Source organism: Scardinius erythrophthalmus (assembly GCF_964197995.2).
Source record: "Scardinius erythrophthalmus genome assembly, chromosome: 1".
Taxonomy (NCBI): Eukaryota; Metazoa; Chordata; class Actinopteri; order Cypriniformes; family Leuciscidae; genus Scardinius; species Scardinius erythrophthalmus.
This window is the reverse complement of record NC_138221.1, coordinates 35122852-35136554: the sequence shown is the minus strand read 5'-3', so window position 1 is coordinate 35136554 and position 13703 is coordinate 35122852. Positions and strand designations below refer to the sequence as shown.

At 39.1% G+C, this 13703-nt stretch overlaps 1 protein-coding gene across 3 annotated transcripts in view; it reads left to right on the top strand.

Annotated features, from left to right (window-relative positions):
- Window positions 1-12360, top strand: part of kank2 (KN motif and ankyrin repeat domains 2) — a 28563-nt gene extending 16203 nt beyond the window's left edge. For all 3 annotated transcript variants that reach the window (XM_081354013.1, XM_081354015.1, XM_081354014.1), the window contains exons 3-13: window positions 385-447; window positions 665-2035; window positions 2724-2936; window positions 3034-3139; window positions 3740-4462; window positions 4551-4638; window positions 5815-6034; window positions 6942-7084; window positions 7173-7373; window positions 10118-10216; window positions 10296-12360. In XM_081354013.1, coding sequence (XP_081210139.1) covers window positions 402-447; window positions 665-2035; window positions 2724-2936; window positions 3034-3139; window positions 3740-4462; window positions 4551-4638; window positions 5815-6034; window positions 6942-7084; window positions 7173-7373; window positions 10118-10216; window positions 10296-10352 — 3267 coding nt within the window. In that variant the 5' untranslated portion in view covers window positions 385-401 and the 3' untranslated portion in view covers window positions 10353-12360. The remainder of the gene's footprint in view (window positions 1-384; window positions 448-664; window positions 2036-2723; window positions 2937-3033; window positions 3140-3739; window positions 4463-4550; window positions 4639-5814; window positions 6035-6941; window positions 7085-7172; window positions 7374-10117; window positions 10217-10295) is intronic.
- Window positions 12361-13703: the final 1343 nt, after the last annotated feature.

Genomic DNA, 13703 nt, shown 5'->3' with positions numbered 1-13703 from the left:
GTCAATTGCGCTGGGTGCAAGATAGGGCCCTAAATGTGAAATAACTTTCAAATGAAATGACCGAAATGAAAAAAATTCAGATGGGACTTGATTTTGTCCATCGGGAATTGATTGAATTGTTGGATTGTTGCTGTTGGGTATTACTCATGTGAGTGACAGGTTGCTGGAGGGGAAATGTTATTGTTCCACTCTTGCACCGGTGAACGCGTGATCATCAAGTTCACGAGGGCATGAGGTGCATGGATAGATCATTTATGATGAATACTGCAATATCCCATTAAAAAAGGGTCAACATGGTGACCTGATTTTTGAGTGAGGTCTGGTAGCTGGCCATAAATCTCATGAGTTCAATGGGAAAATTCTTATGATATCTCTCTTATGCAGGAGAGATTGGCTGGTGAATGACAATCATGGCTCAGGTGCTTCATATGGACTCTAGTTTTCCTGGTAAGATCCCATTTTCAAGTCGTATACTGCACATAATGTAATGTTTATATATTGTGATTCCATTATCCTTTCCCTAGTTCATCTGCACTTAAGAGACTAACTAGTAAAGTAAATTCTTGATCTGATCAAAGAGTAAAGTTTATTCTTTTTCCTGTTGTCTGATTCTGAGATTAGACTAAGATTTCCTGCAGTTTGAATTTGTTTCCTCTGTCCTTAGGGAAGATTAACCCCCCAGCGCCCCCCTCCTTGCATGGAAAGGAACAAGAGGCTCCGTACTCAGTAGAGACCCCCTACGGCTACCGTCTGGACCTGGACTTCCTCAAGTATGTCAATGATATTGAGAAAGGAAACACTATTAAGAAGGTGCCAGTGCAGCGGCGCCCACGTTACGGCTCTCTTCCACGTGGCTACGGCTACACGGGCTCCTGGTGGACCTCCACCGAGTCGCTGTGCTCCAACGCCAGCATGGACAGCCGCCACTCGTCATACTCCTATTGCGCACCGGGCTTTCACAGTACACAGCGGCCCAACTTCAGTACGGCACGCGTGGAGAAGACCTTGCTGGATGCTCGCCGCAAGCTGGAGGAGGAGAAGGACGGCCGTCGTTTCTCAAACCTGGGCAGCATGCATAACAGCGTTGCCGGCTCCAACACCTCCCTGTCCAGTGCGCACAGCTTCAATCGTGCCCAGGGAGGTGGCTCCTATACGCCAATGAGCTCTGGCTTGTCCACACCCGTCTCTCCGACACCTGCCCATCTGCAGCACGTACGGGAGCAGATGGCCGTCGCCCTGCGGAAGATCCGGGAGCTGGAGGAGCAGGTAAAGACCATCCCAGTGCTGCAAGTGAAGATCTCCGTGCTTCAGGAGGAGAAGAGGCAGCTCAGTGTGCAACTAAAGAGCCAGAAGTTCCTGGGCCACACGCTGGGGTTCAGTCGAAGCCGTCAAAGAGGAGACCTTTACATTGACATACCCGAGGAGGAGGCGGGAAACGGGGCAGGAGCCTCGAACAGAGCCACAGGGAGTCTTTCACCTACCACTCCGGTCTCCCTCCAGGACTCAGGATGTGAAATCGAGGAGACCGTAATTGTCGGTGGAGCTCGTCCGGGTGCAAGGCGGGAGGTGCGAACCGTCGGTGTGGGGCCTGAGGCGGAAGAAAGGAGTTATCGTCAAGTAGGAGTAGGGGTGCGAGAGGAAGACTTGGGGCTTCTGCCTGAAACTGAAGCCCTCAAGACTAAGGTGGGGGTTTTAGAAGTTCAGCTGAGGGAAACGATGCAGGAGCTACAGAGCGCTCAGCAGCAAGTCGAGAGACAGGCTCTTTCCCCTCAGGTAGACCACGCAGTGAGAGCCACTAGTCTCGGCTGGCAGGAGCAGCAGGGTCAGGCTGGTGCCGGCCTGCACACTGTTGTCAGTTTTACCCAGCAACCTCGTCAGCAGAGGACCGTGGGGATCCAAGTGTACACATTGGAGCAGCCCACAGTGGTGGGTGTGGGGAAGCTGCTAAGAGCCCAGAGTTGCAGTTCTCCCGCTCAGCCCTTGTCTGCACCGGAGGGGCCCCACAGAAGACATGCAGAGTCCCCAGCAGCAGAGGGTGTGTATGAAATGATGCACTACTGAAAACAACATAAACACTACAAATGAAATTACATACTTTTGGGTGCCATTTGAACTATTTAAGGGATAGTTCACGATTTACTCACCTTCATAAAAGCATCATAAAAGCATAATGAAAGTGGTCAATACTACTAATTCCCTATATTAGTGTTCTGACACCATACCTATATTCTGATATGATTAAAAGTAATAAGGGTTAAACATCATTGGTTGATGCATGTCGTAGCGACAGCGGCCGGAAACACAAGCTTATGTGAATTTCAAAGCATTGCAAAGTTCAAGTTTGGTGAACTCTGACTAATTCTTATCATGTGAAGACGTGTAACCAATAGAAGATTGAAAGTCTAGTGTCAAAAATATCTTCATTTTTGTTCCGAAGATGAACTAAATTCTTAAGGGTTTGGAAAAACATGAAGGTGAGTTATTAATGACAGAATTTCATTTTTGGGTGACCTAACCCTTTAAGTCAGTTGGACTACTTTTATAGTGCTTTTTTTGGCACTTTTGGAGTTAGACCCATGTTCTTTTTCACGTTCACAGTATTGAAAATAGGAGCATGGATATTCCGCCTTTTTTCTTCTTTTTGTGTTCCACAGATCAAACAATCATTCCTTAAATTATTTTAGCAGTTGTGCTAATTTAGACTGTTTCTGTTTTGTCCTCAGAATTACCACGCGAGTTTCCCATTGCAATAAGCTCTAAGCAGGTGCGGGAGGTCTTGAGAAGCGAAGTGTCCAAATCAGTGCCAGTGACCAACCAGGCAACCGCTATGGAGACCAAGTGCAGCCAAGTGTCTGCTGTCTGCCAACGGCTAAATGAAGGAGATATTTACCACCAACCAGCAGAAGAAGCCATCCAAATCGATCCATCAAAACCAGGTTCGCTTTGAGTAACTGGTGATAACAATGAATCAGACATTTTCCATATATTTAAAGTAGTGATTCTCACGATGTCCACTTTGTTTGTACTGTCCAGCCTCCCCTCAGTCCACACTGAGGTCAATCATGAAGAGAAAGGCTGATGGGGAACCTGGCTCTCCGTCCACTAAAAAGAACCTGCAGTTCATAGGAGTCAATGGGGGGTAAATACAAAATTATGTTTATTAAACAAACAGTAAGATATGTTGCAGTTGTTTGTGTTTTAACAGTATTAGCATTGAACTATCTATTGTTCTACCTCACATTTTGTGACAATCAGAAGAACGAAATGGCTCTGTAAAATGAAAAGAACAACCACTTTCCCCCTTTAATAATAAACATAACGAGTGATATCGTTGTTTTCATTTATGTGCAACCTATACATATCTATTAACATCTCAAGTAATGTGTTTTAGGGTTTCATGACCCTTTAAGGAGAATATTTCTCAAACATTTTGGTTAAGGGTTTTTTTTCTCCGCATTCAGACTCAGTTCAGACGTTTTGTGGATAATTTAATGTGGATGTGCTAATTACTCATGGTTTTTGGAAAACTTTAAAACAGATTAAACTAAAAAACAAAAATGTGTCATTTGCAAAGCACTTCGAATATATTATTTTGCTGCCTTGCAACACTTTTGCTTCCATCAGGAACTACACATCTAGTTTAGATTATCCATTTAGGATCCGTTTCATAATATCAGAGGGTTTTACGTGAGTATTTTGCCGCAATCTCGTAAAAAAACATCACTATTGTGCTCTGCAGGTACGAATCGACATCCTCTGAAGAGAGTAGCTCGGAAAGTTCAGAAGATGAGAGTGATGCAAGCGAATACCACGAGGCTACAGAGAAACTGCCGGATTCTGCGGCACCGCCATCTCAGGTGACCTCCTGCATCCTGCAGCCCACCTCTCAGACAGGAAATGCCCAAACACCTCAGCAAAGCACTGCCCAGCCACCAGCCAATCACACTGCAGCACAGCAAAGCACCAGCCAATCACATGCCACGGATGCAGCTACCCAGCAACAGGTCACCCAGTCACCAGCAGCAGAGGCAGACATACAGCACTGTGTGAGCCAATCGCCAGTGACCGCCACGGCTCATCCGGAGGGTGTCGTTCAGTCCACAGAGTTCAAATGCGTTTTTCAAGCGCATACCTCTGAAAGCACTGCCGTTTCTCTTGAACAAAACTCTGTCCAGTTATCATCCACCAGCATTGCAGCGCAGCAATCCAAAGCCACTGATTCAAATGTCCAGCCAGAGGTTTCAGACCTCGCTGCTCAACAGATGACAACTCAGTCACAATCCACCGGTGCCAAACCTCAGCATGATGTTAGCCAATCAGAAACCGCTGACCTCACCTCCCAACAAGGAGCAACGCATTCACAATCTACTGATGCCTCAGCAAAACAGGACATAGCCATATCCTCCGCCACTGATACAGCAGCAAACACAGGCACCACCCCCACTAATAAACAAGCAAGCAGGTAGTTTGACTCAAATCAGTGACACAAGCTATTATGAGATTCACTGTTGATTTATATAAGTTGGCAAGCATTTTCTCCTTGTTTTCAGGCTGGAATTGAGTGGCAGTCTCATGACGGCCCTCCACACCTTGCAGAAGGCCCTCAGTGAACCAAATGCATTTAGCCATCAAGACGCGGTATGTTCGTCAGTTGTGTTTTTATGATTATAAATGACGGTTGCCATAGTTCATATCTCTATATTTAAGGTTATTTTAAAAGTTTGGAAGTGAAGTATGTAATTATTTTGCTTAGAAACTTTCTGATTTCTACAATGTGGAAAAACGTGGACGGAATCGCAGAATCCAGTCATAAAACGGAATTTACAGTATAACGTGGAATGTCACAGGATATGGCAAATTTTGGATGAACTGAGTCAAAAGTAGGGCTGTACACTTAATAAAATCTAGATATTATCATGTCATATATACACTCAGAAGCTCAAAGGTCTTCACGACAACCCCCTCAAAATCTAAATTTGGTTTAACTTGAAGAGATTGTGGCAGAAGTACATTACTACTGTACAGTAGAATGTGCTAATCAGTGTAATAATAATAATACTTTTTTTAAATGTTATTTTTTAAGGAATATCACACTATTATAGTCCCTGTTTTCATTTGAACAGTAAAGCTCTTTTGTGCAGCACTTTGTTTGGCAAAAAGGAATGAAGTTTTCAGTTCATTTAAATTTTAAAAGATTAATTGAATTATGCCTTCATTTTATTACTACCTTTTTCTGCTAATAAATTTGTATTAAATATAAATCCAGAAAAATTTAAATCAATTCAATTGATTAGACATGCTTTTTTTTATTAAAATGTAATGAAACCAGAAAAATATAGAAACGGGGAAAATAAAACTAAATTTTGGAAAGAATCATAAAGAAATCATTTCATAGGGCCCTAGTATTTGCAGCATCTCCAACAGCATCATTTCCATTGTGCTCTGTGATGATTTTAAAATATTAAGCAAAATTTTACAGTACTTCCCACCTAAAGCCTTGCCATGGACCACGTCCCACACTCTTTGTGCGACAGGCATAAATAATATCTTAAAAATAAACTTGGGATCGGAATATCATATAGACTTGAGGCAATACCTGGGCAGTTGTAATTCCAGCTCCGACATTGTGGTGGCAAAGTATCCATGGACAAGGACCACCCACAATTTCTAAAGAAAATCCCAAAAAATCAAGTTATTTTTGCAATTCCATTTGGGTGCTGCAGAAATTACACACTTCACCTTTAAAATAGTTATTGAATTCCATTGATTGAACAGGGCATTAAAAGCCGTTTGTGTCTTGTCTTGTGTTGACAGAGGATGGCTTACACCAGCGTGCTGCAGGAGTGGCTCAGAGTGTCCTGTCATAAGGCTGCTGACACTGCAGTTGTCAAGGCATACATGGACACCTTTGCCTCCATTTCCCCGCAGCTACTGGAGTTTGTCATCAACATGGCTGACGGCAATGGAAACACAGCTCTGCACTACACTGTCTCTCACTCCAACTTCCCTGTAGTTAATCTGCTGCTGGGAACTGGTGAGTGACGCTCCGCACATCTCCGAGCAATGCTCTCTGCTGCTGACACACTGTTTTCGTACGTGCTTTGTCACATTACGTCTTTTCTCTCCCTAGGTAGTGGATCTGTAGTTCCCAGCATGCTTTGAGACTGCATTAGGAGAGTGAATTTAGGGATTAGGTGTCATTTTAGGTGTTTTTCAGTAAAGGAAAAGACATGTTAGTGTTTAATGTCAGTTATGTTGGAGGTTTAGCAGAGTTTCTGCAATGTGCTGAAGAGTGGCTCTTGTGCTGAGACTGTGGGCAGCTTTATGATTGTTGTGGGCTGAGCTTAATTGCTTCACTCGATGAGTAATATTTGACAGTAATTAAACCTCAGTAAATTAAGAAAAATAATTAAGTTGGATCAACATAAAAAATGCAGTTCGACAAATGTAATTAAGTTAAACATACTACAGTAAACTAATTTGACCTAAACCACCAAGTCTCTTATGCTCATCAAAGCTGCATTTATTTGATCAAAAATACAGTAAAAACAGTAAAATAATTTTACAATTTAAAATAACTGTTTTGAATATATTTTAAAATGTAATTTATTCCTGTGATCAAAGCTGAATTTTCATCATTATTCCTCCAGTCTTCAGTGTCACATGATCCTTCAGAAATCATTCTAATATGATACTTTGATGCTCAAGAAACATTTCTTATTAAGTTCAAAAGAACAAGATTTATTTGAAACAGAATTTTGATCAATTGAATGCATCCTTGCGGAATAAAATTCATACAAAAATGTTTTTTTAAATCCTTCTGACTCCAGACTTTTGAACAGTAGTATACTTGTGGCCAAAAATATGTCCGTACCTTTTATTTACCATGTGACAGAGCTATATCTGTACCTCTTATTTATCAGCTGTCCTTGTTTTTGTAGGCCTCTGTAATGCTGACAAGCAGAACAAGGCTGGTTACACGGCTATCATGTTGACAGCTCTGGCTGCCTTCAACTCTGACAGTGACCTTCAAACCGTCCTCCAGCTGCTCTGCACAGGCGACGTCAATGCCAAAGCCAGCCAGGTGCGCCCTCTTCTGGTCAATCACTACACTTCAACATGTGTCAGTCACCGTGTGCTCTGTAATGTACTGATGCATGTGTGTGCGGTAGGCAGGGCAGACGGCACTGATGCTGGCGGTCAGTCATGGCAGAGGGGACATGGTGAAAGCTCTGCTGTCCTGTGGAGCCCAGGTGAACCTGCGTGATGATGACGGCTCCACGGCGCTCATGTGTGCCTGTGAACACGGTCACGTGGATATCGTGCGGCAGCTGCTGTCTGTGCCAGGCTGTGATGCCACGCTCACTGATAATGTGATTAGTTCTTTGTTTATCAAGCATAATACCATCATTTATTAAATTCTGTCTTTCTTCTTTATCTTTTATCATTATATCATTTTTGGCCAAAGTGTGGTATGCTATCAAGCATAATCCTTTATTATTTCTTAGAAAAAAATAAACAATGAAGCAATTTTAATAAAATTATATATTATATATTATAAATGTATATGTTTATCTGCCAAATCAAAGTGCAACCAACGTGCAGGGAAATTTGATGTCAAGGTCAAAAGTTTCTTACCTCTTTCCCTGACAGCTTTTTTTTTAAACAAAGTTGCCAGTCAGCGCCAGCATTTTCACAAAACTTTCATGGCCCACAGATTATTTTGTTATATGAATATCTGAATATATAAAAAGAAAGTATCGGGCCTCTGCTTTTAATAAATCAATAAAAATTCTAGCTCCTTACATTCTTTTTTTTAGCAACACTTGAATGTCAGTAATTTCCATTTTTTTTAAAACAACAACAACAACATTTTGAACAAAAAACTAAAGGCTGAAAAAATTGCGTTTTTGTCAAAGACTACACCCAAATTGGATTCAGAACGATGACCACAGATGGAGTAGATCAAGTCCATCAACATCCCTAAAGCTTCAAAGTACTATAACTTGTCCTGGGTCAACATTTCATTCAGTTAACCTTTGGTAGTTTTGATTTATATGCTGTTTAATGTTTGATAATCATCTTCGTTTGTTTTTGGATCTAGACTGGATACTCTCTCAGAAGATGTGTCATAGCGCCCCCTACCGTATAACAGTGAAAACATGGATAGCCGGGAAATTAAGTCAGTGGCAGGGAAAGAGTTATAATATCAGATAGTTCGTTTTTTGTTTTTTGTTGTTGTTGTTTTTTTATGACAAGGAAAGGTTTGTTCAGGTTGTAAAAATTCACATGTAGGCTACAACCCCCCAAAAACCTAATGATATTTATGAATTAATAATTCATGGTATTTTGGGGGGGAAAAGCTTATATTTTTATTTTAAAACTAATATAAATTCTATATTTTAAAATATATTTTAAAACGTTTAACTTACTCAAAGTGAAAGGAAAGTATGTTATTTTCTTTAGCTTGATGGTATATTCTTATATATATATATATATATATATATATATATATATATATATATATATATATATATATATATATATATATATATATTAAAAAATCAAATTTAACTAAACCAACATGAATTCATTTCTAAGAACTTGCCATTTGTTTAAAACACGAGTTTTAAAAGATTTTTACTTTTTCGGAAAAACTTTACAATGAGGTTCCATTGGTTAACATTAATTAACTGCACTAACAATGACGAACACTTCTAAAACAGTTATTAATCTTAGTTTGTCTTAATTTCAGCATTTACCAATACATTATTTAAGTCAGTGGCAGCTGGTGGGTTTTAAAATAGAGTTTAAAATAAATTGTAGCGGTCTGGAGATCCCCTCCAAAAGGGTTTTTTTTCTGAACTGCTTTAAAATTTGTATTTTTGGTCACTTTTAGTGAAATTAGCCTACATAAACAGCAAAACCTAGCCTATATCACCTCCAAAAATCCATCTTTCTAATTGCTGTTTAGTGAAGTGGATTGCTGTAGCCTCTGTCCATAGGCATGTGGTCTTCCTTCATTTTTAATTGGCAGCTGCTGTTCGAATGGTAGCTTCGTAAATTTGTTGGCAATCAAATATTCATATCTCTGCTGTCCATAATCAAGGTAGATGGCCATTTTTTACGTCTCTGCAATGATTGGTTAATATACCGAGAGAGGCTAGTGTCCTCTGCCATTGTATTTTTTTCTCAACACTATATTCGATGTAAGTGAAATGATCGATGGTGATAATAGGCTCTTCTCTTCTCCAGCTATGGGTTTGCCTCCTCCTCCTCTTCTCTATCCCCTCAGACTCGTTCGGGGAAGAGCAGAGGTGGTTCTGACTTCAGTAATATTTTATGGCGTTACAGTGGTGAAATTAGAAACAAGAAATGCACATTCTGCGACATGAAATGAATGAGGTTTATTAACATTAAACTGTCCTTCTCCCTTTCTCAACCCAAAATTTCACCCTTGCCTCTCCTGCTGAGCCGCCACTGATTAATGGAGAACTCCGGTCAATATTAACATTGAGCTCATTTTTTTGTACATTTGGAGTGCTGTCAGTACAGAGAACAACGACAAAAATCGGTGTTGCCTACACCGTGTTATCCTCTTTTTAAAATTTGCACCCAGTTGACTTCAATGGGGCAATGTTTAAACCTGCTTTTAGCCTCTTAACATCCTTGATGTGTCATTACAAGTGCACAGCTAATGTGAGTGAATCCTTCAGAGTGAACACGAGTGAATCTGACTGCAGTAGATGTGAAAGATATGAATAAAAGTGATGTTAATTCAGCCAGTGCACATACCTGTATTTTCTTCCTGTTTTTCGGTCGAAGTCCATAGTAATCGATTGTCGAGTTCACACGCATCACGCAAATTGACCAGAGTTCTCCTTTAAAATCAAAAATTGTATCTGTTAATTTTTATTAATTTAATGTTAACAAAGATAAATAAATACTTTAACAAATCTATTGCTAATCATTAGTTAATTTTAGGTAATGCATTAAGTAATAGGACCTTATTGTAAAGTGCTACCCCTTTTACTTTATTGCAGACACTCATATTTGTCATTAATCTTTCTATTTAGCTTGTACTAAATGTTGTGTATTTTCTGCTGCTGGTTTACAGGATGGCAGCACGGCTCTCTCCATTGCGCTGGAGGCCAGTCAGAATGACATCGCTGTGCTTCTGTATGCGCACCTCAATTTCGCTAAGCCACCTTCCCCTGTAAGTGTGCTTGCTCTGTTTTCACAGTTAATCTGCCCTGTGAAGTGAGTTGAGTCACAAAGTGTTTCCTTCTCAACAGGTGTCACCAAAGTCTCCTATTCTGGGATCCTCTCCTCCCTCCTCTGAACTGAAGTAAATGGATGCCATGAATTTGATGTCAACTCTTCCAGCTAACGTTCCTCGTCCATTCCACTGTCTCTCTCTATGTGTGTGTGTGTGTGTGTGTACAGTATGTGTACCCACAATTTAGCATGTACAACTTTTTTAGATATAAAAATTGTGCACTCTTAAAAAGGAAGTAGCACTTGGCACCATCGGTCCTTATCTGTTGTTTTCTGTAGCTCATTTAAATGGGTGCCACTCAAATAAGAATAACAACGAGCGTTTAATAGCAATATAATTTATCTAGCTGTCCATTTGTTGACATGAAACGAGTGTTACCATATACAGTCAAATTATAAAAGTGCATTTACTTTTACAACCATCCAGTCAAAGTCAAACAGCAACTGATTACATTTATAAGAGCATTGTGCAAACAACTAAAAAAAGTTTATCTTGATCAAGTGTCCTTTCACGGTTTTTACTATTGCGAAAAACACATTTTGAGTTTTCACAGCAGCTGTTTTCAGCACGATGTTTGATAGATTTTACATGGTGATTTTCAATATTTGATTATACAGTGCAGTTGTCTCACCCCACAACGGGAAACCACTTACTTCTCTAGGAGATTTGTAATACTATATTTTACAGGTAATACACTTGTGATGGTATTTTAGCATTTTTACTGAATGAATTCACATGGTGAGATGTCATCCTGTTTTTAGGCTTGTGTAAATCATCTGGATGCACATGTTCCCAGTAGGTGAACATGATTTCACCAAGTACAACATTCCAATCAGCCAACCAGATTTTAAGGGGTATATAGGTAATGTCAAGTTTAGGCTTACAACCAGGGTTAAGGGCATGACCCTCTGATTTTAGGGATAAGTTATGGATAGGTTTAGGGGTTGGGATAGGGGTAGGACTATGTTTTTGGACAGAGAAAGAAAGACATGTTCCTGGATCAACATATTTTGATATACATTATACATACATTCCTGTCCGAAAATTTAGTCCTAACCATATCCTTACCCCTAAACCTAACCCTACCCATAACTTATCCCTAAAATCAGAGGGAAATGATGGTGAATAATACTGATGTAGAAACACCTAACCCTGGTTGTAAGCCTGAACTTGACATTAACTGTAAACTTCTCTTGCAAATCTGATTGGTTGATTGGAATGTTGTTCCAGGATCAACAAAGATGTTGATCAAGGAACGTGTCTTACTTGGGAAAATCACAGTGACCCGCTCTCATTTCCACCCCAGGTTTGGTCACGGCTGATGCAGTATTATGGTCTATTGAGGTTGTACTTTGTTTACTCTGATTTGTGGAGGACTGCATGGTTTTGTCATTTTGTTAATGTAAAACAAATATTGAAGGTTTATTGAACAAGGGCTCTCCAAAAAACAGTATTGATGAATACAAAATAATGTTGCTGAGCTAATACATTCTTCCTCTTTTTTAAATATCTGTTTTCATGCAAATTACAGTGAAGGAAATATGAAGGTACATGTATGTGATTTTTTTTTTTTTTTTTTTTTTTTTTTTTTTTTAGTGAATGAGACCAGGTGTTGTGCACATTAAATATGCACATATTGGTCCTGGCTGAGCACAGATTGATTTGGCTCGGTATTGTCTACAACGAATGTAAGATGTTTTCCAAAATGAAAATAATATATATCGTCTCCAAAGTTTTAGTGCAAAGACTATAGAATTTTTTAACCACACAAGTTGTTGGATTTTAATATTTTAAATGGAAGAGCTTTGTTTAATTTGAAAGACAGATTGAACCTTTTGGTTTACCCACACATGCTTTCATATAACTAGTTTAGTAAGTAATTAGTTTTATACTCTTTTGTATTTGTTTTATTTAACACTCTTTGAATATCTTTCAAAATTTGTAATATCTGTTCACAGTTTTGTATATCTTTTGCCACATTTGCCGGTCATGTACCTTTATGTAAAGTGCTCACACATTTACATTTTTGTTTGTTTGTTTGTTTCCCTAGTTTTGGGGGGAAATAAATTTAGATAGAAGGACGTGTGTCGCTTGGAATGGAGTATTTATTAGTGTTATAAGCGTTATGGAGCTACAGGACAATGCAGCCATTTTAAAAGAGAAATGTGTCCGATGTACAGACTTTCCTTTTTTGCACGCCAGAGGGCGCAATAATACAGCGATGGTGAAACGGCTCTCAGTCCACCTGTGGGAGATGTAGCGCAGGCCTTGACACTTTAGCATGTCCTATCAATGTCAATATAAGAGTTATTTATCGGAATTAACACCTTTTATTAACATGGTAACTGTTTCATTATGTTCTGACACCTGCCCTGCACAGTCATGTTCAACACAAATTGAATGACCTTTCTTGAACAGAATGGAACCCTTTACCAAAAACACATTTGTAAAACATAATCCCCGGTTTCCAGACAAGGTTTATGATAGTCCCAGACTAAAATGCATGTTTGATTTTTTTTTTTTTTTTTTTTTTTTCTGAAAGCAACATGCACTGGAATATCTTAAAATAGGTCAGTGCCATTGTTTTGTCTCAAGATGCACACCACCAGTAATGCTTTTTTATTTTATTATTATTATTATTATTTATCTAAGGCACGTCAATAAAAGCTATTTAAATGTCCTAAATGAACTAGAAGGCCTAATCCTGGCTTAATCTAAACCCTGTCTATGTAGGCTACTTTATTCATGGATATACAAAAACATCCCAATTGAAAATAACAAAGGCCTAAATGACAACTACAATATTCCCAATAGTGACTCCATGCAACATCATTGGACTGAGCTGTAGGCCTATCTATTTTATCCAGTGAAAAATTAATACAAAATATGCACCATACCAGAAGAAAAATATGAAAATTACCAAAACGCCATATAGTGTGACCAAGAAAAAGTCTCTAATAGCCTAGAGGATTGTGTCATTTCTTTATTAGTTATTCCATTTTTTATATTTAATTTTCTATTAGTCTGTTATTATAATTATTGTTATATACCCGTCGACTACAATGACCCCCTAAAAGGCTATAAATGTGTTTTTGGTAAAGCGGTTCCATTCTGTGCAAGAAAGATGAATGAGTTAAAAAATTAATAAAAATAATGTGTGTATACTTGATTTTGATTGGCGCCTTTCTGGGATGAAATATTTTTGTAGAGGCTAATGAAAATTATACACAAAAAAATGAGTAGACTAGTTTCACTTTCATGCCTATTACTCCACCTGTTTTATTTAATGAAAAATAAACATTCATGTTTCAACTGTAAACAACAATAACCATATATTAACTATAATGTAGGCCTGCATACACAGTGCATTTTGCAGATGAACCAAAGTATCATTTTGTTACCGGTCGATTAATCGGATCTGCCG